This window comes from Oncorhynchus kisutch, linkage group LG3 (assembly GCF_002021735.2).
Source record: "Oncorhynchus kisutch isolate 150728-3 linkage group LG3, Okis_V2, whole genome shotgun sequence".
NCBI lineage: Eukaryota > Metazoa > Chordata > Actinopteri > Salmoniformes > Salmonidae > Oncorhynchus > Oncorhynchus kisutch.
Genome location: NC_034176.2, coordinates 11,252,238 through 11,274,872, shown reverse-complemented (window position 1 = coordinate 11,274,872; position 22,635 = coordinate 11,252,238). Strand labels below are relative to the sequence as shown.

The 22,635-nt window shown below is 44.4% G+C and overlaps 1 protein-coding gene across 2 annotated transcripts in view; it reads left to right on the top strand.

Annotated features, from left to right (window-relative positions):
• Positions 1 to 904: 904 nt before the first annotated feature.
• Positions 905 to 22,635, top strand: part of LOC109871657 (glutamate receptor ionotropic, delta-2) — a 623,084-nt gene continuing 601,353 nt past the window's right edge. For both annotated transcript variants that reach the window (XR_004207889.1, XM_031817225.1), the window contains exon 1: positions 905 to 1,788. Coding sequence is in view for 1 of the 2 variants with exons in the window: in XM_031817225.1 (XP_031673085.1) it covers positions 1,701 to 1,788 (88 nt within the window). In the remaining variant the exon portion in view is untranslated. The remainder of the gene's footprint in view (positions 1,789 to 22,635) is intronic.

The window sequence follows — 22,635 nt, the reverse complement described above, 5'->3', positions numbered from 1 at the left end:
TACCAAATGTCTCATGTTTTGTGGGAGCGTGCAATTGGCACGCTGACCTCCACATCGGGCTTCTTCACCTGCAGGATCGTCTGAGACCAGCCACCTGGACAGTTGATGAAACTGAGGAGTATTTCTGTCTATAATAAAGCCCTTTTGTGGGTTAAAACTAATTCTTAGTGGGTGGGCCTTGCTCCCAAGTGGGTAGACCTATGTCCTCCCAGGCCCACCTACAGTACGGCTGCGACCCTGCCCAGTCTTAGATTAGGGCCTAATGAGTTTATTTCATTTGACTGATTTCCTTATGTGAACTGTAACTCAGTAAAATTGTTGAAATTGTTGCATGTTGTGTTTATATTTTTGTTCAGTATAGTTATATTTACTCAATAACCTACAATTGAACTGTAGTCAAAAACATTAAGTGACTAGAAATCTTATTGACATATGAGTTAGTTCCACTTTTATGATTTTAGTTCTATTGACCATTGGATATTTTTTAGTAGCGACTACTCAATTTCTTTAATGAGTTAAGCAGTTCCTTTTTACAATGTGTAAACTATGTCCAGTTTCCACTCTAGTGCAATCAGTCTTCTTTAGTGAACATCCATGTTGCATGAAAGTTATGGGGCAATGACAGTTGTGAAACAATGACATTTGATTGAAAAGATAGACATTTAAAACACAAACCTATTTCCCTTTATTCCACCTTCACTTCCTGAAATGTAGGCTATTGTTCAAAAGCGATCACGTGCCAAAGTGTTATCCTCCAGGATCCTTAATCCAGGATCGTCATCAGATTAAGATTATGCCCAGGGACCCCCCATTTATGAGACCGATGGAGATGGAGTGCCCGCCACTGAACCAGGGCGGAGCTTGGCCAGATTACCCCTCTCGGTTCATTTTAGATAGCCTACCCCCCGCCCTCTGTGCATCTCTCCCTCTCCCTGCCTCAGTCAGTCATCCTCCCAGGTAACTCTGGTCCAGACAATGCGCGGCTGGCAACTGCTGCTGTCCGTGTAGTTGGCTCTCTACAGGGCCTTCTCCCACACAGTATACCTCATCCTCCGACTGCTAGAGACAATCCGCATGCGGAGCGGTCATCGCGCGCACCGTGGCGAATTTTCACTTGATTTTCTGTCGCAGAAAAGAGTGGTCCCTATAGCTTGCCAGTATTTCGGAATATGGTGGTCCTTGTTAAAAAGAATGAGTTCAATTTTTTTACGTCTTAAATGGCAGTGATGGATACAGTTTTAGAATCCGCATGAAAATTGAAGTTTTGCGTTTCGTTTTATTCATTAAAGCTTGCAAAATGCGTCGTGTCTGAGGCAGAATCTACGGTCTCGACCAAATCAGCCCTGGACCTGCGTATGAGAAAAGCAAACCCGTGCTTTCCTAATATTTAGCAAACATTGCATTTGGCTTGCATTCATCCCCAGTTTTGGATTGATCGGATGCGTCAGCGTTGGAAGCGGCTGTGGAGAACCCCATAGCTTTCGGCATAATTTGATGTAACTGGATGTTTTAACAGGGTAACTGGATATATCTTACCTTTTAACTGAGAACAGCTGCATTCAAGTCAAGAAGCAAACTCCATCAAGAGATAGATCCATCCCTATATGGACTAAATCTTGGTTCTTCGGGATTTAAAACTAGCAAATCACACGCATCTTGTTCGGCGCTTCTTGGGAAAATAGCCTTAAACTGTGGGAGACATGAAAGTTGTTTCAGCAGTGTTGTTCCTTGCCATATTTTGGAGTCAGGAGTGGGAGCCCGTGCTTTCTGATTCAATCATACACATCGGTAAGTTGCCTTCTTCCAACATCAGTAGGCTAATAAGGATGTCATGCCTCTGTGCATAGATTTGCCTCTGCATAGATTTTTGATATAAGCAAATAATTTGTACCACCACTAACGGTGTGGACATTGTCAGTTCCCGTAGCATGATATTGGTACACGGATACACTATTTTTAAATATAAGCAATTAACCCCCCCCCCCCCCACAAAAAAATAATAATAATGTATTTAACAGCATGCGCCATTGCGCATAATGGCTAATGAAGTTGCCTGCTGAGTTTTGGGTATTTCATCTCATGTTTTTATATTTAATAACGTAAAGGCGGGAAATGTGAAGAACTAAAATGTAATATGAACATAGTGATTAGCCTATGGGTATTGTGTTTCCTGTCTCAAATCGCCTGCTACCTGAAAACAGGTGATATGAAAAGTCCGTGATGTCTGCGGATTAGGGAGGAATATGCTGATATTCTATTTCTTGAAACAATGTATCCACATTTACATGTAACCTACATGCAATGCAGCTGGAATAGCCTCAACAATATAGGCCCGTGCCTACCACTGTGGGAAGTGTGGTCATGTTGAGTGGCATATCGAAAAGGGGTGTAGGAAAATTGTTGTTAGATACTTCTTATCATGTAGGATGTAAGAGAAGGGTCAGCTGAGAGATGTCTGCATCGTGCATGTCTTGTGCGCATGTATATAGGTTACTATTTGGATGGACATGAATTGTGATATCAAATGGGGGAAAATCCACTCGTGTGTGTGTGTGTGTGCGTGAGAGAGAGATGCACACCAATTTAGGGTGTCAACGATCGCACCTTGCAGCACACTGATGGTTTTAAAATGTTACAAGCAAGATGACCCCGATAGAGCTACAGGCCTAGAGGCTATGTGCTTAACATAAAAATCTACAGGTTTACCTAATCTAAAACCACTATTTCGATATATTAGCTTGTAATCCCTTAACCTGTTTAGTACATTGGCCTTCTTTATATTTGATTATTCCAACCCCCAATACTCTGATAGCCTATTGTGAGGTCATTCTTTTGCAATGCATTTCTGACTTGTTGCACACCTGACAAAAGTCGATTTAATGCATCAGAAACATTAGCCAAGGTGATTTCATGAGGTTATTTGTAGCTGTTTGTCAAGATCAGGGATTCGTTTATGGGCGGTCTTTGGGCAAGGTTAGTTTACTCCAATGAAAAACGGGGAATATTTATCCTATTTATATTGAATATTTTCCCGGTTTTAACGAAGCCTACTTTAAATGTCCTTCTTTTTCATCTGAATGCCAATAACCCGTTTTTTGTTCTCTTATCCTCGATAAATATCATTTGGTTGTGTTTTTGAGTCTTTGTTTAATTCCCAACCCCCAATCGATAGTTCGTTTCCATTCTTTGACGTTTGTATTTAGAATCACTACATGAAAGGTTACCCTTATCATTACCCTCCCTGGTGGAAATGGCAGACTATAGGCCACTTGTTTGTTTTGATATATCCTTGCATTGCACGATCAAGTGAGAAATCAAGACAGCATAAAAAACAACATGGTAGGCCTAATTATTGTGGAACAAAATGCTTTAATTTAAGTCTTTAGGCCTACATTGTCTACCTAAACGAGTGGAAGGTCAGGGGAATGAAAAGCTACAGTATATTAAGCATCACTTTGACGATGTCAGAAGTAATCCCTTTCTAATCTCTTTGTTGCTGTTAAAGAAAGAATGGGGGGGAGAACCCTGACGTCAACCCAGAGATAGCACTACCGCATTATCCTTTCCTGTGACGCGGGAATTTTAGGTAGGCATTTTCATTTTCTGCGCATTACTTGATCACCGAGGAGCCTTCTAATGATCTGCATGCTGAAGGGAGAGCCCGTGCGCCGTGCACTGCATCGCAATGGCCCGCCGCTTTATGAGGCTATTCAGTAAGTCACTGTGATTTATGTCGCTGGAAAGCAACAAAGTCCCTGGTATTATCCGAGCTGCCTGGCACCGTCCTCACACACCACATCCACCCGCTCACCATGCACTAATGCAGAGGAGGCAAACATTCCCGCACGACAGTCCCACTTCAGGCTACTTTGTTGCCCCCGCTTAAGGTTCATGATTCCCTGTTTAAAGTGGATGCCTCTGTTTATGTTTTGCACCTGGTCAAATCCAATGTGCACAACTCGAAATCCTGGAGGGTTAGGTTTATTATAATCCCCCCCTAGTGGTTGTTCTGAGTCTTTATAGCCTTTCAAACGGTCATTTTGTATTAATATTCAACACTTCCCAATACTCCTGAGAAGGGAAAAACATATTTATTATTTATCTTTTAAATCATATAATTTTCACATTATTTATGATCTGAACCGAATGATAGGTTAGATCTTCCTCAGGGAGAATGTGTGGTTCGAGAGGCTGTTTTATTCAGCTGTAATATAAGAGAGAATTTGATCCACTGTTCCATCTTTGCCTTTGCCATGGTAGTGGAATTGAAATATGTGGGCCTTTAGAATGGGATGTTCCTGGGTGTTTTGCTAACCTGTTTTCTCAGCTGTCAAGATTCCTTCCTTTTTAACAATGAGCACGTTTGTGTGAAGGGATTCCTATCTATCCGCCTATCAAGTTATGTATCTGTGAGCTCTAACAGATCTGCAACTCCGTGGTTTTTTTTGCAGAAGATTTAACACCTCAGATTTCCTCTGTGTTAGGATGTCTGACTGCAGTACTGGATGTGACATAGACATATAGTATGTTGAGTGATTGTGAGGGGTTGCAGGTAATGTATGCTAAAGAAAATCCTGTTTTCAGTACTTTTCTGCAATCGCTGCCTCCCCTGTATTTATTCAAATTGAATTCGAATATCCTTTAGAATATCCTTTTCCAGAATAACGTACTGCCACAAGGCTTTACACGAGACAAGCTAAAGTATATCATTGCAATTTATTACATTAATTCTTTCTCTTCTACATTTAGTTTCCATCCTTATTATTACAAAATGTATTTTGGAATCTACGGTGGAATAACATGGAGTCTAACCCTGTAAACAGTCAGCAGGTAAGGTAGGGTAGGTCAGGTGAACTGGGCCATTTCAAACATGCTATATTTGGAGAACAATCGAGGCCCTTATCCCAAGAACAAACTGATGATGAGGAGTATGTGTGTTGTAAAGGTTTTTGGCTTAATCCCCTCCTAATGCCCAGGCTAACCTCAGCATGCCGATGCCAGCTGTGTGTGTGTGTGTGTGTGTGTGTGTGTGTGTGTGTGTGTGTGTGTGTGTGTGTGTGTGCGTGTGGACGGGAAGCCAATGGGACAGTTAGGCATGTACCAATAACCTTGCCTCCATTCAAGAGCAGTTTTGCATGTTTTCCGAGCGTAGAGAGAGTTGACAGTAAATTTACAGCACTATAAAACGACCCTCGTTATAAAGGCAAACGGTAGCACAAGTAAGTGTGCTCCACGATGGAACTCCCAGCGAAGGGGGGAGGCTCTGCTAGCCGGTATGTTCATCATGCCATATATTTCTAATTGACTGATCGACTTCAAAAGCCTGCTGATAGTTCCAGGATATGCTCAATTAGTTGCCATGGTAAGTTGGTCCACTGGCTTGGCTGCATGACTCCACTAACGGGTCATACTAAGTCTTTTACATTCTGCTTTCCTCACAGTTCACTGGGGTGAATCGTCCTCCAGAAATCTCTGTTGGTTTTCCCAGTGGGCCAGTCCCAAAACACACATGGCAAATGGGAACACATGCACCACTACCACTCACTAACTCTGGCACTCCTGCACTTTAGCCCTACCTAGAACCAATAAAAGAGGTTTCTAACCTCAAGGGTCTTTTTCCTGGTTAAATAAACTAGAAGGGCCACAGAGCTTCATATGCTCATAAATCATTGAGCATGCTGTGTACAGATACATACATCCTACTTTTTATTTTACAAGACTTTAACCTTTATGTTAACAGGGAAAACGTTGGTTGTAGATAAATGAGAGAGAAGTGAATAAAGAACATAGCTAGAGAGGCAGAGAGGAAACCAAGTCATTCATGTGTTTTACCAGTTCTCTTATTGTAGGCCTGAGGACTGTGCTGTGTATGCCATATAGATAGTATGCTGGTCCTGTGTGGCCTAGGGTGTTTTCACATATACAGTGCCTTCGGAAAGTATTCACACACCTGGTCTTTTTCCACATTTTGTTTTGTTACAGCCTGAATTTAAAATGGATTAAATTGAGATTTTGTGTAACTGGCCTACACACAATACACCATAATGTCGAAGTGGAATTATGTTTTTCAAATATTTTTTCAAATTAATAAAAAATGAAATGCTGAAATGCCTTGAATCAATAAGTATCCAACCCATTTGTTATGGCAAAGCTAAATAAGTTCAGGAGTAAAAATGTGCTTAACAAGTCACATGATAAGTTGCATGGACTCAGTGAGGGTGCAATAATAATGTTTAACATAATTTTTGAATGACTACCTCATATCTATACTCCATACATACAATTTTCTGTAAGGTCCCTCAGTTATGCAGTGAATCAGGAACCAATACACGCAGTCAGTAAGGAAAGCAAAGGCTAGCTTTTTCAAACAGAAATTTGCATCTGTAGCTCTAACTCCAAAAAGTTTTGGGACACTGTAAAGTCCATGGAGAACAAGAGCACCTCCTCCCAGCTGCCCACTGCAATGAGACTAGGTAACACGGTCACCACTGATAAACCCATGATAATCGAACATTTCAATAAGCATTTCTCTACGGCTGGCCATGCCTTCCTCCTGGCTACTCCAACCCCGGGCAACAGCTCTGCCCCCCCCCCCCCCCCCCCCCCCCCCCCGCAGCTACTCTCCCGAGCCTCCCCAGCTTCTCCTTCACCTAAATCCAGATAGCAGATGAGCTGCAAAGAGCTGCAAAACCTGGACCCGTACAAATCAGTTGGGCTAGACAATCTGGACCCTCTCTTTCTAAAACTATCCGTCGCCATTGTTGCAACCCCTATTACCAGCCTGTTCAACCTCTCCTTCGTATCGTCCGAGATCCCTAAAGATTGGAAAGCTGCTGCGGTCATCCCCCTCTTCAAAGGGGGTGACACTCTAGACCCAAACTGCAATAGACCTATATCTATCCTGCCCTGCCTCTCTAAAGTCTTCAAAAGCCAAGCTAATAAACAGATCACTGACCATTTCGAATGCCACCGTGTGTTCTCCGCTGTACAATCCGCTTTCACGGGTGCATCTCAGCCACGCTCAAGGTCCTAAACGACATCATAACCGCCATCGATAAAATACAGTACAGTGCAGCCATCTTCATCGACCTGGCCAAGGCTTTCGACTCTGTCAATCACTGTATTCTTATCTGCAGACTCAACAGCCTTGGTTTCTCAAATGACTACCTCGTCTGGTTCACCAACTTCTTTGCAGACAGAGTGCAGTGTGTCAAATCGGAGGGCCTGTTGTCCGGACCTCTGGCAGTCTCTATGGGGGTGCCACAGGGTTCAATTCTCGGGCCGACTCTTTTCTCTGTATATATCAACGATGTCGCTCTTGCTGCGGGTGATTCCCTGATCCACCTCTACGCAGACGATACCATTCTGTATACTTCTGGCCCTTCCTTGGACACTGTGCTAACTAACCTCCAAACAAGCTTCAATGCCATTCAACACTCCTTCCGTGGCCTCCAACTGCTCTTAAACGCTAGTAAAACCAAATGCATGCTTTTCAAACGTTCGCTGCCTGCACCCGCCCGCCTGACTAGCATCACCACCCTGGACGGTTCTGACCTAGAATATGTGGACAACTATAAATACCTAGGTGTCTGGCTAGACTGTAAATTCTCCTTCCAGACTCATATTAAACATCTCCAATCCAAAGTAGAATCGTCTTTCTATTTCGCAATAAAGCCTCCTTCACTCACTCTGCCAAACTTACCCTAGTAAAACTGACCATCCTACCGATCCTTGACTTCAGCGATGTCATCTACAAAATAGCTACTCAGAAAACTGGATGCAGTCTATCACAGTGCCATCTATTTTGTTACCAAATCACCTTATACCACCCACCACTGCGACCTGTATGCTCTAGTCGGCTGGCCCTCGCTACATATTCGTCGCCAGATCCACTGGCTCCAGGTCGTCTATAAGTCTATGCTAGGTACAGCTCCGCCTTATCTCAGTTCACTGGTCACGATAACAACACCCACACGTTACAGCAGGTATATCTCACTGATCATCCCCAAAGCCAACACCTCATTTGGCCGCCTTTCCTTCCAGTTCTCTGCTGCCAGTGACTGGAACGAATTGCAAAAATCGCTGAAGCTGGAGACTTATATTTCCCTCGCCAACTTTAAACATCATCTATCTGAGCAGCTAACCGATCACTGCAGCTGTACACAGTCCATCTGTAAATAGCCCACCCAATCTACCTACCTCATCCCCATACTGTTTTTATTTACTTTTCTGCTCTTTTGCACACCAGTATCTCTACTTGCACATCATCATCTGCTCATTTATCACTCCAGTGTTAATCTGCTAAATTGTAAATATTCGCTACTATGGCCTATTTATTGCCTACATCCTCATGCCATTTGTACACACTGTATATAGACTTTCTTTTTTCCACTGTGTCATTGACTTGTTTATTGTGTTATTGGCTTGTTTATTATTTATTCCATGTTATTCCATGTGTAACTCTGTGTTGTTGTCTGTGTCACACTGCTTTGCTTTATCTTGGCCAGGTTGCAGTTGTAAATGAGAACTTGTTCTCAACTAGCCTACCTGGTTAAATGAAGGTGAAATAAAAAAATTACAAATACAGATTCAACCACAAAAACAAGGGAGGTTTTCCAATGCCTCACAAAGAAGGGAATCTATTGTTAGATGGGTAAAAAAAAAGCAGACATTCAATATCCCTTTGAGCATGGTGCCGGAAAGAGGAAGTAAACCGCTCAGTGATTTCACCATGAGGCCAATGGTGACTTTAAAACAGTTACGGACTTTAATGGCTGTGATAGGAGAGAACTGAGGATGGATCAACAACATTGTAGTAACTCCACAATACTAACCTAAATGACAGAGTGAAAAGAAGGAAGCCTGTACAGAATACAAATATTCCAAAACATGCATCCTGTTTGCAACAAGGCGTTAAAGTAATACTGCAAAAATGTGGCAAAGCAATTCACTTTTTGTCCTGAATACAATGTGTTATGTTTGGGGGGAATCCAATACAACACATTACTGAGTACCACTCTCCACATTTTCAATAATAGTGGTGGCTGCGTCATGTTATGGGTATGCTTGTAATCGTTAAGGACTGGGGAGTTTTTCAGGATACAAAAATAAACGGAATGAAGCTAAGCACAGGCAATATCCTAGACGAAACCTGGTTCAGTCTGCTTTCCATTGACATTGGGAGATGAATTCACCTTTCTGCAGGACAATAACCTAAAACATAAGGCCAAATCTACACTGGAGTTGCATACCAAGAAGACCGTGAATGTTCCTGAGTGGCTGAGTTACAGTTTTGACTTAAATCTGAGTATTTTTTGTAAATCGTTGACAAGAAAATTACAATTAAATCCATTTTAATTTCACTTTGTAACACAACAAAAAAGTCAAGGGGTGTGAATACTTTCTGAAGGAATTGTAGTGCTTTTCAAAATAACCGATCTCACTCCTCTTTAAAGGGGACTCTGAGGTAAAAAAAAAGAGGCAAAATTACTGTCTTTGCTTTCACATTGTTATGTTTAGAAAGGAACCAAGATCCTTTCCCAACATTCACTCAATGCACTCTGGGTTTTTACAAAGAGCAGAACAAGCCATTCCATCAGAACGTGTTACGGACAGCTAGATATACCTACTTTCATTCTGAAAGCTAATAGATTGCATATTATCAGAAGATAACATTAACATGTTAATATTAGTGGTAATTGAAAACTGTTCACCCAATGTAGGCTACTTTAAGAGCAAGCATTGATTTTGTAACCTATATTGTGATTTTCCCAAAATATTGCTGTTTTCTCACAATTCAAACCCCACAATCGAATAAACAATTTATGAAGCTCTCTTAGCCTATATATCACATATTGCAAACAGTGTCAGTATAACACTCCACAAGTTTTGGAATTTCTGTGCATCCTTGACACTCGTTAATCAATATCCAAAAACAGCACACGTTATTTCATAATCAATCTCTTTTGTGGCACCAATGTGATGGGTTATGGGAAATTGTGTTGCTGTAGCCTAGTGTGTGGTGCGGGAATAATGACAATGTGATGGGTTATGGGAAATTGTGTTGCTGTAGCCTAGTGTGTGGTGCGGGAATAATGACAATGTGATGGGTTATGGGAAATTGTGTTGCTGTAGCCTAGTGTGTGGTGCGGGAATAATGACAATGTGATGGGTTATGGGAAATTGTGTTGCTGTAGCCTAGTGTGTGGTGCGGGAATAATGACAATGTGATGGGTTATGGGAAATTGTGCTGCTGTAGGCTAGTGTGTGGTGCGGGAATAATGACAATGTGATGGGTTATGGGAAATTGTGTTGCTGTAGCCTAGTGTGTGGTGCGGGAATAATGACAATGTGATGGGTTATGGGAAATTGTGTTGCTGTAGGCTAGTGTGTGGTGCGGGAATAATGACAATGTGATGGGTTATGGGAAATTGTGTTGCTGTAGCCTAGTGTGTGGTGCGGGAATAATGACAAGCGAACCTGGAGAGCCTTGTGTTCACGTTGCCGTAAAAAAGGGAACCAAACCTTTGGGATTTCAGGGAACCGAACTCAGACCAGCTCTTGAGAGGTTACTGTAGGTTCGCTTCGGGGGGTCTTTTGAGGGGTCTGTGTTCCTTTGGATTGCTCACACTGCACAAAAAAAATTCAGCAAATCGCACTGAATTTACAAGATTGGCTGAAAAGGACCAAGCTTGCATTGTCAGGATCATTGGTGCGATTCCCGCTGGGGGCACCACTACGAAAATGTATGCACGCACTACCGTGTTAGCTGCTTTGGATAGAACCATCCGCTGAACGGCATATATTATATTAATATACAGTACATGGGTTAGCTGGACATATTTCTCCATTATTCAGAGGGTGCATGGCAGAGAACATTTCTCAGCTGCATCGTATTTTCAAAGCCCTCATGTTGAAAACGAGAGTAATTTCCTGTGTGTTTAGTGAACAAGGACAAGGTCCCAGTTGACTGCAGCACCGCAGTACAGTAAGCACGCCAATCAAGGCTCACGCGGAAGGCATTATTTCCCTGGTACATGATAATGATTATTATACATATTCTTGCATGGTTAATTGTGTGTCAGGTTTTATTGTCTCCTGGACTGACAGAAATAACTGTGAATACAAAGGTTTCACCTGGGTTGTCTGATTCCCCCTCAGTTCCAGTTAGGCAGTAAGAAATGAATAGAACGTAGAATTTTTTGTTGTTGCTGAAATATGAATAGAATCAATAGAAATCCCAAAGAAGACTTATTCAATTGGGACAATATATTTGTTTTTGTTATGAAATAATGAACCATTTTGTTTTACGCACTAACTAAAGACAGACAAAAGATTTGAGTTTCCCTAAAATTATGAGTGCCAATTAGCTGAACAACGGAGGTTAGCTGACCCATTTCAATTAATAGTTAATAACAATGATCCAGACACACAGTATATGGCACAAGTATTCCGCTACACTTGCATTGACATCTGCTAACCATGTGTATGTAACCAATACAAATTTGATTTGATTTGATATTGTTGCAAAGGCTTGGACTTCTGATTCACCTTGAATCGTTGTTGCTCCAGTCATCTTTCCAATCTACACTGAGTGTACAAAACATTTTCCCCCCTCAGAACAGTCTCTTTTCAACGGGCATGGACACTACAAGGTGTCGGAAGCGTTCCCCAGGGATGCTGGCCCATGTTGACTCCAATGCTTCCCACAGTTGTCTCAAGTTGGCTGGATGTCCTTTGGGTGGTAGACCATTCTTGATAAGTATGGGAAACTGATGAGCATGAAAATAACTGCAGCATTACAGTTCTTGAAACACTCAAAACGGTACGCCTGGTACCTACTACCATACCATGTTCAAAGACACTTAAATATTTTGTTTTGCCCATTTATCCTCTCAATGGCACACATACACAATCCATGTCTCAATTGTCTCAAGGCTTAAAAACCTTCTTTAACCTCTCTCCTCCTCTTCATCTATTCAGATTGAAGTGGATTTAACAAGTGACATCAGTAAGGGATCATAGCTTTCACCTGGATTATTCTAGTGGTTACAGTTTACCTCAGCGTTAACCTAGTGCTTAATGGTTACAGTTTACCTCAGCGTTAATCTAGTGCTTAATGGTTACAGTTTACCTCAGCATTAATGTAGTGGTTACAGTTTACCTAAACATTTATCTAGTGGTTACAGTTTACCTCAGCATGAATGTGGTGGTTACAGTTTACTTCAGGGTTAATGTAGTGGTTAGTGTTTACAGTATACCTGAGTATTAATCTACTGGTTAGTGGTTATAGTTTACCTCAGCATTAATCTTGTGGTTACAGTTTACCTCAGCATTAATCTACTGGTTACAGTTTACCTCAGCATTAATCTACTGGTTACAGTTTACCTCAGCATTTATCTTGTGGTTACAGTTGACCACAGTATTAATCTAGTGGTTACAGTTTACCTCAGCATTAATGTAGTGGTTAGTGGTTACAGTTTACCTCAGCATTAATCTAGTGGTTAGTGGTTACAGTTTACCTCAGCATTAATCTAGTGGTTACAGTTTACCTCAGCATTAATGTAGTGGTTACAGTTCACCTCAACATTAATCTAGTAGTTACATTTTGCCTCAGTATTCATCTTTAACCCTGGTCTTTTACACATAGCACGGAACAACCAGGCTCACAGATGCAAGCAGTCATTGTTATTATACAGTATTAAGTACTGCATCAAAATACAGTTGGATTGGCGTGTGTCAAGAACTGCAACGCTGCTGGATTTTTCATGCTCAACAGTTTTCCGTGTGTATCAAGAATGGTCCACCATCCAAAGGACCAATATGTGGTTTATTGGTTGACTATATCATTTGTAGTCAGGACGTCATTGTTGTTGGACAAACAGCTCTGACTAGGCAAGAGGGAAACAAAAAATGCAACAAAATATATATATATATTTTTTTTACAGTAAATACAAGTCATACTCAACATAACAGTGACAAAACAGTTGAACAAGAAGGGGATGAAATCTGTCAGGCCAGGAGAGAAATGCCTGGCTTTACCAAGCACCACATTACTCTCTCCAGACAGAGAGAGATGGAGCTGAGCCTCCTTGGGAGAGGCTGTGTCTGTGGTAATCATTACCCTGCCTTCTTTAGAGCCCTCTGGCCTTTTACTTTCATTTGTTGTTTTCTCTTCCCTTCTCTCCAGGCCCTCTCACTTTCTCCCCTTGTCACCTCCCCTCTTCACCTCAAAGTCACAATGGGTAGAAAGCCTTCAGATATCTTTGTCTTCTGCCCCCCCCGTTTCACCTGTCTTCTCTTAGATGAAGAAGAGCCAGAGTGCTGAAATATTTAACCCTTGCTGCTCTCTTCCTCCCATTCTCCTATGTTTCTATCCCCATCGTTCCTCTACATTATAAGAATAAGGAAATGATTGTTTATGTATTTGAGTTATTTTTAGGTGTAATCTGAAATGGCTACTGCTGTGCAATATTCATGTTGATTCCAATATCACAGATTGTCAGTCCTTCCATATCTCCATCTATGAATTTGAGGGTGGTTCCATTTCTCCAGCCCCATCCATTAACTTTATAGAAAACCAAGTGGCCGGGTTGCGCTTAGGCTGAAATACATATTCAACTTTACTGAAATAGACTACTGTATTTACTACCTTTATCCAATGCACTTGGCATCCTCGATTCCAAGAAATTGATGGAAGGATGGTGAAAATATTTCCACAGAACATCTGATTATTCTTAAAAGAAATGTCTAGATGTCTTTGTCGGGGATAATGACAGAATTCCCATAAACTTTTCTTCAGCAGATCAAAGCATGCAAGATTGCATATTTGGACAGTTTTACTTTTGACAGATATTTTTTTCTTTGTATTAAATAAAACGAATTATAACTCATGCGGTAATCCTTATGCAAATACCTTATTCAATTACTGCCTGTCCTAAGCATAAGTCTTGTAAATCTTAAAAAGTTAAGCTTTAAATCCTCTTTAGGAGAAGCCCACTCTAATCATCTAGATATTGTTGTTTTTGCCCCACTAACTCCTTTGATTTCATGTGACCCTGAAACGGAACATGGCTCTGTTTTCTCAGGAAAGGTGAAACCTTGCCCGCCACCTCATCATCATTCAGACCCCCACTGTGTCCAATATAAGTGGAGCAACTCACTGAAGTGTTGCAGCTAATAGGACTACACTATATACAATAGAACTACACTATATACAATAGGACTACACTATATACAATAGGACTACACTATATACAATAGGAATACACTATATACAATAGGACTACACTATATACAATAGGACTACACTATATACAATAGGACTACACTATATACAATAGGACTACACTATATACAATAGAACTACACTATATACAGTAACATCATTAAGATGGGGGCAGGGGTGTAAAGACGAGTTCAAGGATGGTGGGGGGAGGGTGTAAAGAAGAGTTCTAGGAGGGTGGGGGGTGTAAAGAACAGTTCTAGGAAGGTGGGGGGTGTAAAGAAGAGTTATAGGAAGGTGGTGGGGGGTGTAAATAAGAGTTATAGGAAAGTGGGGGGGGTGTAAAGAAGAGTTCTAGGAGGGCGGGGGGTGTAAAGATGAGATCTAGGAAGGTGGGGGGTGTAAATATGAGTTCTAAGGAAGGTGGGGGGTGTAAAGATGAGTTCTAGGAATGTGGGGGGTGTAAAGAATAATTCTAGGAAGCTGGGGGGGTGAAAAGAAGAGTTCTAGGAAGGGGGGATGTCAAGAAGAATTCTAGGAAGGTGGGGGGGTGAAAAGAAGAGTTCTAGGAAGGTAGGGGGGGGTGTAAAGAAGAGTTGTAGTATGGTTGGGGGAGGATGTAAAGAAGAGTTCTAGGAAGGTGGGGGGAGGGTGTAAAGAAGAGTTCTAGGAAGGTGGGGGAGGGTGTAAAGATGAGTTCTAGGATGGTGGGGGGAGGGTGTAAAGAAGAGTTCTAGAAAGGTGGGGGGTGTAAATATGAGTTCTAGGAAGGTGGGGGGATGTAAAGAAGATTTCTAGGAGGGTGGGGGGAGGGTGTAAAGAAGAGTTCTAGAAAGGTGGGGGGTGTAAATATGAGTTCTAGGAAGGTGGGGGGGATGTAAAGAAGATTTCTAGGAGGGTGGGGGGAGGGTGTAAAGAAGAGTTCTAGGAAGGTGGGGGTGTAAATATGAGTTCTAGATAGGTGGGGGATGTAAAGAAGATTTCTAGGAGGGTGGGGGGAGGGTGTAAAGATGAGTTCTAGGAAGGTGGGGGGTGTTAAGAAGAGTTCTAGGAGGGTGGGGGTGTAAAGATGAGTTCTAGTAGGGTGGGGGGAGGGTGTAAAGAAGAGTTCTTAGAAGGTGGGGGGTGTAAAGAAGAGTTCTTTGAAGGTGGGGGTGGTGTAAAGAAGAGTTCTAGGAGAGCGGGGGGGAGGTGTAAAGATGAGTTCTTGAAAGGTGGGGGTGTAAAGAAGGGTTCTCAGAAGTGGGGGGGGGTGTAAAGAAGAGTTCTATGGAGGTAGGGGGGTGTAAATAAGTGTTCTAGTATGGTGGGGGGAGGGTGTAAAGAATAGTTCTAGGAAGGTAGGGGGTGTAAAGAAGAGTTCTAGGAAGGTGGGGGGTGTAAAGATGAGATCTAGGAAGGGGGGGGGGGTGTAAAGATGAGTTCTAAGGAAGGTGGGGGGTGTAAAGATGAGTTCTAGGAATGTGGGGGGTGTAAAAAATAATTCTAGGAAGGTGGGGGGGTGAAAAGAAGGGTTCTAGGAAGGGGGGGATGTCAAGAAGAATTCTAGGAGGGTGGGGGGGTGAAAAAAAGAGTTCTAGGAAGGTGGGGGGTGTTAAGAATAGTTCTAGGAGGGTGGGGGTGTAAAGATGAGTTCTAGTAGGGTGGGGGGAGGGTGTAAAGAAGGGTTCTAGGAAGGTGGGGGGTGTAAAGAAGAGTTCTAGGAAGGTGGGGGGTTTTAAGAAGAGTTCTAGGAAGGTGGGGGGTGTAAAGAACTGTTCTAGGATGGTGGGGGTGTAAAGAAGAGTTCTAGGAAGGTGGGGGGGGTGTAAAGAAGGGTTCTAGGAAGGTGGGGGGTGTAAAGATGAGTTCTAGGTAGTGGGGGGGGCGTGTAAACAAGAGTTCTAGGAGGGCGGTGGGGTGTAAAGATGAGTTATTAGAAGGTGGGGGGTGTAAAGAAGAGTTCTTTGAGGGTGGGGGTGGTGTAAAGAAGAGTTCTAGGAGAGCGGGGGGGTGTGTGTAAAGATGAATTCTAGGAAGGTGGGGGTGTAAAGAAGGGTTCTCGGAAGTGATGGGGGGGGTGTAAAGAAGAGTTCTATGGAGGTAGGGGGGTGTAAATAAGTGTTCTAGTATGGTGGGGGGAGGGTGTAAAGAAGAGTTCTAGGAAGGTGGGGGGTGTAAAGAAGAGTTCTAGAAAGGTGGGGGGTGTAAAGAAGAGTTCTAGGAAGGTGGGGGAGGGTGTAAAGATGAGTTCTAGGATGGTGGGGGGCGGGTGTAAAGAAAAGTTCTAGGATGGTGGGGGGAGGGTGTAAAGAAGAGTTCTAAGAGGGCGGGGGGGTGTAGAGATGAGTTCTAGGGAGATGGGGGGTTTAAAAGATGAGTTCTAGGAAGTGGGGTGGTGTAAAGAAGGGTTGTAGGATCATAGGGGGGTGTAAAGAAATGTTCTAGTATGGTGGGGGAGGGTGTAAAGAAGAGTTCTAGGAAGGTGGGGGGGTGTAAAGAAGAGTTCTAGTATGGTGGGGGGAGGGTGTAAAGAAGAATTCTAGGACGGTGGGGGGTGTAAAGATGAGTTCTAGGAAGGTGGGGGGTGTAAAGAAGAGTTCTAGGAAGGTGGGGGGTGGGGTGTAAAGTAGAGTTCTAGGAAGGTGGAGGGGTGTAAAGAAGAGTTCTAGGAAGATGGGGGGTTTAAAGATGAGTTCTAGTATGGTGGGGGGAGGGTGTAAAGAAGAGTTCTAGGAAGGTGGGGGGTGTAAAGAAGAGTTCTAGTATGGTGGGGGGAGGATGTAAAGAAGAATTCTAGGAAGGTAGGGGGCTGTAAAGATGAGTTCTGGGCAGGTGGGGAGCATGTAAAGGAGAATTATAGTATGGTGAGGGGGATGGTGAAAATAAGAGTTCTAGGAAGGTTGGGGGTGTAAATAACTGTTCTAGGAGGGTGGGGGTGTAAAGAGGAGTTCTAGTATGGTGGGGGTGTCAAGAAGTGTTCTAGGAAGGTGAGGGTGTAAAGATGAGTTCTAGGATGGTGGGGGGGTGTAAATAAGAGTTCTGGGGGGGGGTGTAAAGAAGGGTTCTAGGAAGGTGGGGGGTGTAAAGATGAGTTCTAGGTAGTGGGGGGCGTGTAAACAAGAGTTCTAGGAGGGCGGTGGGGGTGTAAAGATGAGTTATTAGAAGGTGGGGGGTGTAAAGAAGAGTTCTTTGAGGGTGGGGGTGGTGTAAAGAAGAGTTCTAGGAGAGCGGGGGGGTGTGTGTAAAGATGAGTTCTAGGAAGGTGGGGGTGTAAAGAAGGGTTCTCGGAAGTGGGGGGGGGGTGTAAAGAAGAGTTCTATGGAGGTAGGGGGGTGTAATATGGTGGGGGGAGGGTGTAAAGAAGAGTTCTAGGAAGGTGGGGGGTGTAAAGAAGAGTTCTAGAAAGGTGGGGGGGTGTAAAGAAGAGTTCTAGGAAGGTGGGGGAGGGTGTAAAGATGAGTTCTAGGATGGTGGGGGGCGGGTGTAAAGAAAAGTTCTAGGATGGTGGGGGGGAGGGTGTAAAGAAGAGTTCTAAGAGGGCGGGGGGGTGTAGAGATGAGTTCTAGGGAGATGGGGGTTTAAAGATGAGTTCTAGGAAGTGGGGTGGTGTAAAGAAGGGTTGTAGGAACATAGGGGGGTGTAAAGAAATGTTCTAGTATGGTGGGGGAGGGGTGTAAAGAAGAGTTCTAGGAAGGTGGGGGGTGTAAAGAAGAGTTCTAGTATGGTGGGGGGAGGGTGTAAAGAAGAATTCTAGGACGGTGGGGGGTGTAAAGATGAGTTCTAGGAAGGTGGGGGGTGTAAAGAAGAGTTCTAGGAAGGTGGGGGGTGGGGTGTAAAGTAGAGTTCTAGGAAGGTGGAGGGGTGTAAAGAAGAGTTCTAGGAAGATGGGGGGTTTAAAGATGAGTTCTAGTATGGTGGGGGGAGGGTGTAAAGAAGAGTTCTAGGAAGGTGGGGGGTGTAAAGAAGAGTTCTAGTATGGTGGGGGGGAGGATGTAAAGAAGAATTCTAGGAAGGTAGGGGGCTGTAAAGATGAGTTCTGGGCAGGTGGGGAGCATGTAAAGGAGAATTATAGTATGGTGAGGGGGATGGTGAAAAGAAGAGTTCTAGGAAGGTTGGGGGTGTAAATAACTGTTCTAGGAGGGTGTGGGTGTAAAGAGGAGTTCTAGTATGGTGGGGGTGTCAAGAAGTGTTCTAGGAAGGTGAGGGTGTAAAGATGAGTTCTAGGATGGTGGGGGGGGTGTAAATAAGAGTTCTGGGGGGGGGGGGTGTAAAGAAGGGTTCTAGGAAGGTGGGGGGGTGTAAAGATGAGTTCTAGGTAGTGGGGGGGGCGTGTAAACAAGAGTTCTAGGAGGGCGGTGGGGTGTAAAGATGAGTTATTAGAAGGTGGGGGGTGTAAAGAAGAGTTCTTTGAGGGTGGGGGTGGTGTAAAGAAGAGTTCTAGGAGAGCGGGGGTGTGTGTGTAAAGATGAGTTCTAGGAAGGTGGGGGTGTAAAGAAGGGTTCTCGGAAGTGGGGGGGGGGGTGTAAAGAAGAGTTCTATGGAGGTAGGGGTGTGTAAATAAGTGTTCTAGTATGGTGGGGGGAGGGTGTAAAGAAGAGTTCTAGGAAGGTGGGGGGTGTAAAGAAGTTCTAGAAAGGTGGGGGGTGTAAAGAAGAGTTCTAGGAAGGTGGGGGAGGGTGTAAAGATGAGTTCTAGGATGGTGGGGGGCGGGTGTAAAGAAAAGTTCTAGGATGGTGGGGGGAGGGTGTAAAGAAGAGTTCTAAGAGGGCGGGGGGGTGTAGAGATGAGTTCTAGGGAGATGGGGGGTTTAAAGATGAGTTCTAGGAAGTGGGGTGGTGTAAAGAAGGGTTGTAGGAACATAGGGGGGTGTAAAGAAATGTTCTAGTATGGTGGGGGGAGGGTGTAAAGAAGAGTTCTAGGAAGGTGGGGGGTGTAAAGAAGAGTTCTAGTATGGTGGGGGGAGGGTGTAAAGAAGAATTCTAGGACGGTGGGGGGTGTAAAGATGAGTTCTAGGAAGGTGGGGGGTGTAAAGAAGAGTTCTAGGAAGGTGGGGGGTGGGGTGTAAAGTAGAGTTCTAGGAAGGTGGAGGGGTGTAAAGAAGAGTTCTAGGAAGATGGGGGGTTTAAAGATGAGTTCTAGTATGGTGGGGGGAGGGTGTAAAGAAGAGTTCTAGGAAGGTGGGGGGTGTAAAGAAGAGTTCTAGTATGGTGGGGGGGAGGATGTAAAGAAGAATTCTAGGAAGGTAGGGGGCTGTAAAGATGAGTTCTGGGCAGGTGGGGAGCATGTAAAGGAGAATTATAGTATGGTGAGGGGGATGGTGAAAAGAAGAGTTCTAGGAAGGTTGGGGGTGTAAATAACTGTTCTAGGAAGGTGAGGGTGTAAAGATGAGTTCTAGGATGGTGGGGGGGGTGTAAAGAAGAGTTCTGGGAGGGCGTGGGGGGGTGTAAAGATGAGTTCTAAGAAGGTGGGGGGTGTAAAGATGAGTTCTAGGACGGTGTTTAAAAAAAAGGAAGGTGGGGGGGTGTAAAGAAGAGTTCTAGGAGGGCGGGGGGTGTAAAGATTCGTTTTTGGAAGTGGGGAGGGGGGGTAAAGAAGGGTTCTAGGAAGTGGGGGGGTAAAGAAGGGTTCTAGGAAGGTAGGGGGTGTAAAGATGAGTTCTAGGTAGGTGGGGGGGCGTGTAAAGAAGAGTTCTAGGAGGGCGGTGGGGTGTAAAGACGAGTTATTAGCAGGTGGGGGATGTAAAGAAGAGTTCTTTGAAGGTGGGGGGTGGTGTAAAGAAGAGTTCTAGGAGAGCGGGGGGGGGTGTAAGGATGAGTTCTAGGAAGGTGGGGGGTGTAAAGAAGGGTTCTAGTATGGTGGGGGGAGGGTGTAAAGAAGAATTCTAGGACGGTGGGGGGTGTAAAGATGAGGTCTAGGAAGGTGGGGGGTGTAAAGAAGAGTTCTAGGAAGGTGGGGGGTGGGGTGTAAAGTAGAGTTCTAGGAAGGTGGAGGGGTGTAAAGAAGAGTTCTAGGAAGATGGGGGGTTAAAGATGAGTTCTAGTATGGTGGGGGGAGGGTGTAAAGAAGAATTCTAGGACGGTGGGGGGTGTAAAGATGAGTTCTAGGAAGGTGGGGGGTGAAAAGAAGAGTTCTAGGAAGGTGGGGGGTGGGTGTAAAGTAGAGTTCTAGGATGGTGGAGGGGTGTAAAGAAGAGTTCTAGGAAGATGGGGGGTTTAAAGATGAGTTCAATTATGGTGGGGGGAGGGTGTAAAGAAGAATTCTAGGACGGTGGGGGGTGTAAAGATGAGTTCTAGGAAGGTGGGGGGTGTAAAGAAGAGTTCTAGGAAGGTGGGGGGTGGGGTGTAAAGTAGAGTTCTAGGAAGGTGGAGGGGTGTAAAGAAGAGTTCTAGGAAGATGGGGGGTTTAAAGATGAGTTCTAGTATGGTGGGGGGAGGGTGTAAAGAAGAGTTCTAGGAAGGTGGGGGGTGGTAAAGAAGAGTTCTAGTATGGTGGGGGAGGATGTAAAGAAGAATTCTAGGAAGGTAGGGGGCTGTAAAGATGAGTTCTGGGCAGGTGGGGAGCATGTAAAGGAGAATTATAGTATGGTGAGGGGGATGGTGAAAAGAAGAGTTCTAGGAAGGTTGGGGGTGTAAATAACTGTTCTAGGAGGGTGGGGGTGTAAAGAGGAGTTCTAGTATGGTGGGGGGTGTCAAGAAGTGTTCTAGGAAGGTGAGGGTGTAAAGATGAGTTCTAGGATGGTGGGGGGGGTGTAAATAAGAGTTCTGGGGGGGGGGGGTGTAAAGAAGGGTTCTAGGAAGGTGGGGGGTGTAAAGATGAGTTCTAGGTAGTGGGGGGGCGTGTAAACAAGAGTTCTAGGAGGGCGGTGGGGTGTAAAGATGAGTTATTAGAAGGTGGGGGGTGTAAAGAAGAGTTCTTTGAGGGTGGGGGTGGTGTAAAGAAGAGTTCTAGGAGAGCGGGGGGGGTGTGTGTAAAGATGAATTCTAGGAAGGTGGGGGTGTAAAGAAGGGTTCTCGGAAGTGATGGGGGGGGTGTAAAGAAGAGTTCTATGGAGGTAGGGGGGTGTAAATAAGTGTTCTAGTATGGTGGGGGGAGGGTGTAAAGAAGAGTTCTAGGAAGGTGGGGGGTGTAAAGAAGAGTTCTAGAAAGGTGGGGGGTGTAAAGAAGAGTTCTAGGAAGGTGGGGGAGGGTGTAAAGATGAGTTCTAGGATGGTGGGGGGCGGGTGTAAAGAAAAGTTCTAGGATGGTGGGGGGAGGGTGTAAAGAAGAGTTCTAAGAGGGCGGGGGGGTGTAGAGATGAGTTCTAGGGAGATGGGGGGTTTAAAGATGAGTTCTAGGAAGTGGGGTGGTGTAAAGAAGGGTTGTAGGATCATAGGGGGGTGTAAAGAAATGTTCTAGTATGGTGGGGGAGGGTGTAAAGAAGAGTTCTAGGAAGGTGGGGGGTGTAAAGAAGAGTTCTAGTATGGTGGGGGGGAGGGTGTAAAGAAGAATTCTAGGACGGTGGGGGGTGTAAAGATGAGTTCTAGGAAGGTGGGGGGTGTAAAGAAGAGTTCTAGGAAGGTGGGGGGTGGGGTGTAAAGTAGAGTTCTAGGAAGGTGGAGGGGTGTAAAGAAGAGTTCTAGGAAGATGGGGGGTTTAAAGATGAGTTCTAGTATGGTGGGGGGAGGGTGTAAAGAAGAGTTCTAGGAAGGTGGGGGGTGTAAAGAAGAGTTCTAGTATGGTGGGGGGAGGATGTAAAGAAGAATTCTAGGAAGGTAGGGGGCTGTAAAGATGAGTTCTGGGCAGGTGGGGAGCATGTAAAGGAGAATTATAGTATGGTGAGGGGGATGGTGAAAAGAAGAGTTCTAGGAAGGTTGGGGGTGTAAATAACTGTTCTAGGAAGGTGAGGGTGTAAAGATGAGTTCTAGGATGGTGGGGGGGGTGTAAAGAAGAGTTCTGGGAGGGCGTGGGGGGGTGTAAAGATGAGTTCTAAGAAGGTGGGGGGTGTAAAGATGAGTTCTAGGAAGGTGGGGGGTGTAAAGATGAGTTCTAGGAAGGTGGGGGGTGAAAAGAAGAGTTCTAGGAAGGTGGGGGGTGGGGTGTAAAGTAGAGTTCTAGGATGGTGGAGGGGTGTAAAGAAGAGTTCTAGGAAGATGGGGGGTTTAAAGATGAGTTCAATTATGGTGGGGGGAGGGTGTAAAGAAGAATTCTAGGACGGTGGGGGGTGTAAAGATGAGTTCTAGGAAGGTGGGGGGTGTAAAGAAGAGTTCTAGGAAGGTGGGGGGTGGGGTGTAAAGTAGAGTTCTAGGAAGGTGGGGGGTGTAAAGAAGAGTTCTAGGAAGATGGGGGGTTTAAAGATGAGTTCTAGTATGGTGGGGGGAGGGGTGTAAAGAAGAGTTCTAGTATGGTGGGGGGAGGATGTAAAGAAGAATTCTAGGAAGGTAGGGGGCTGT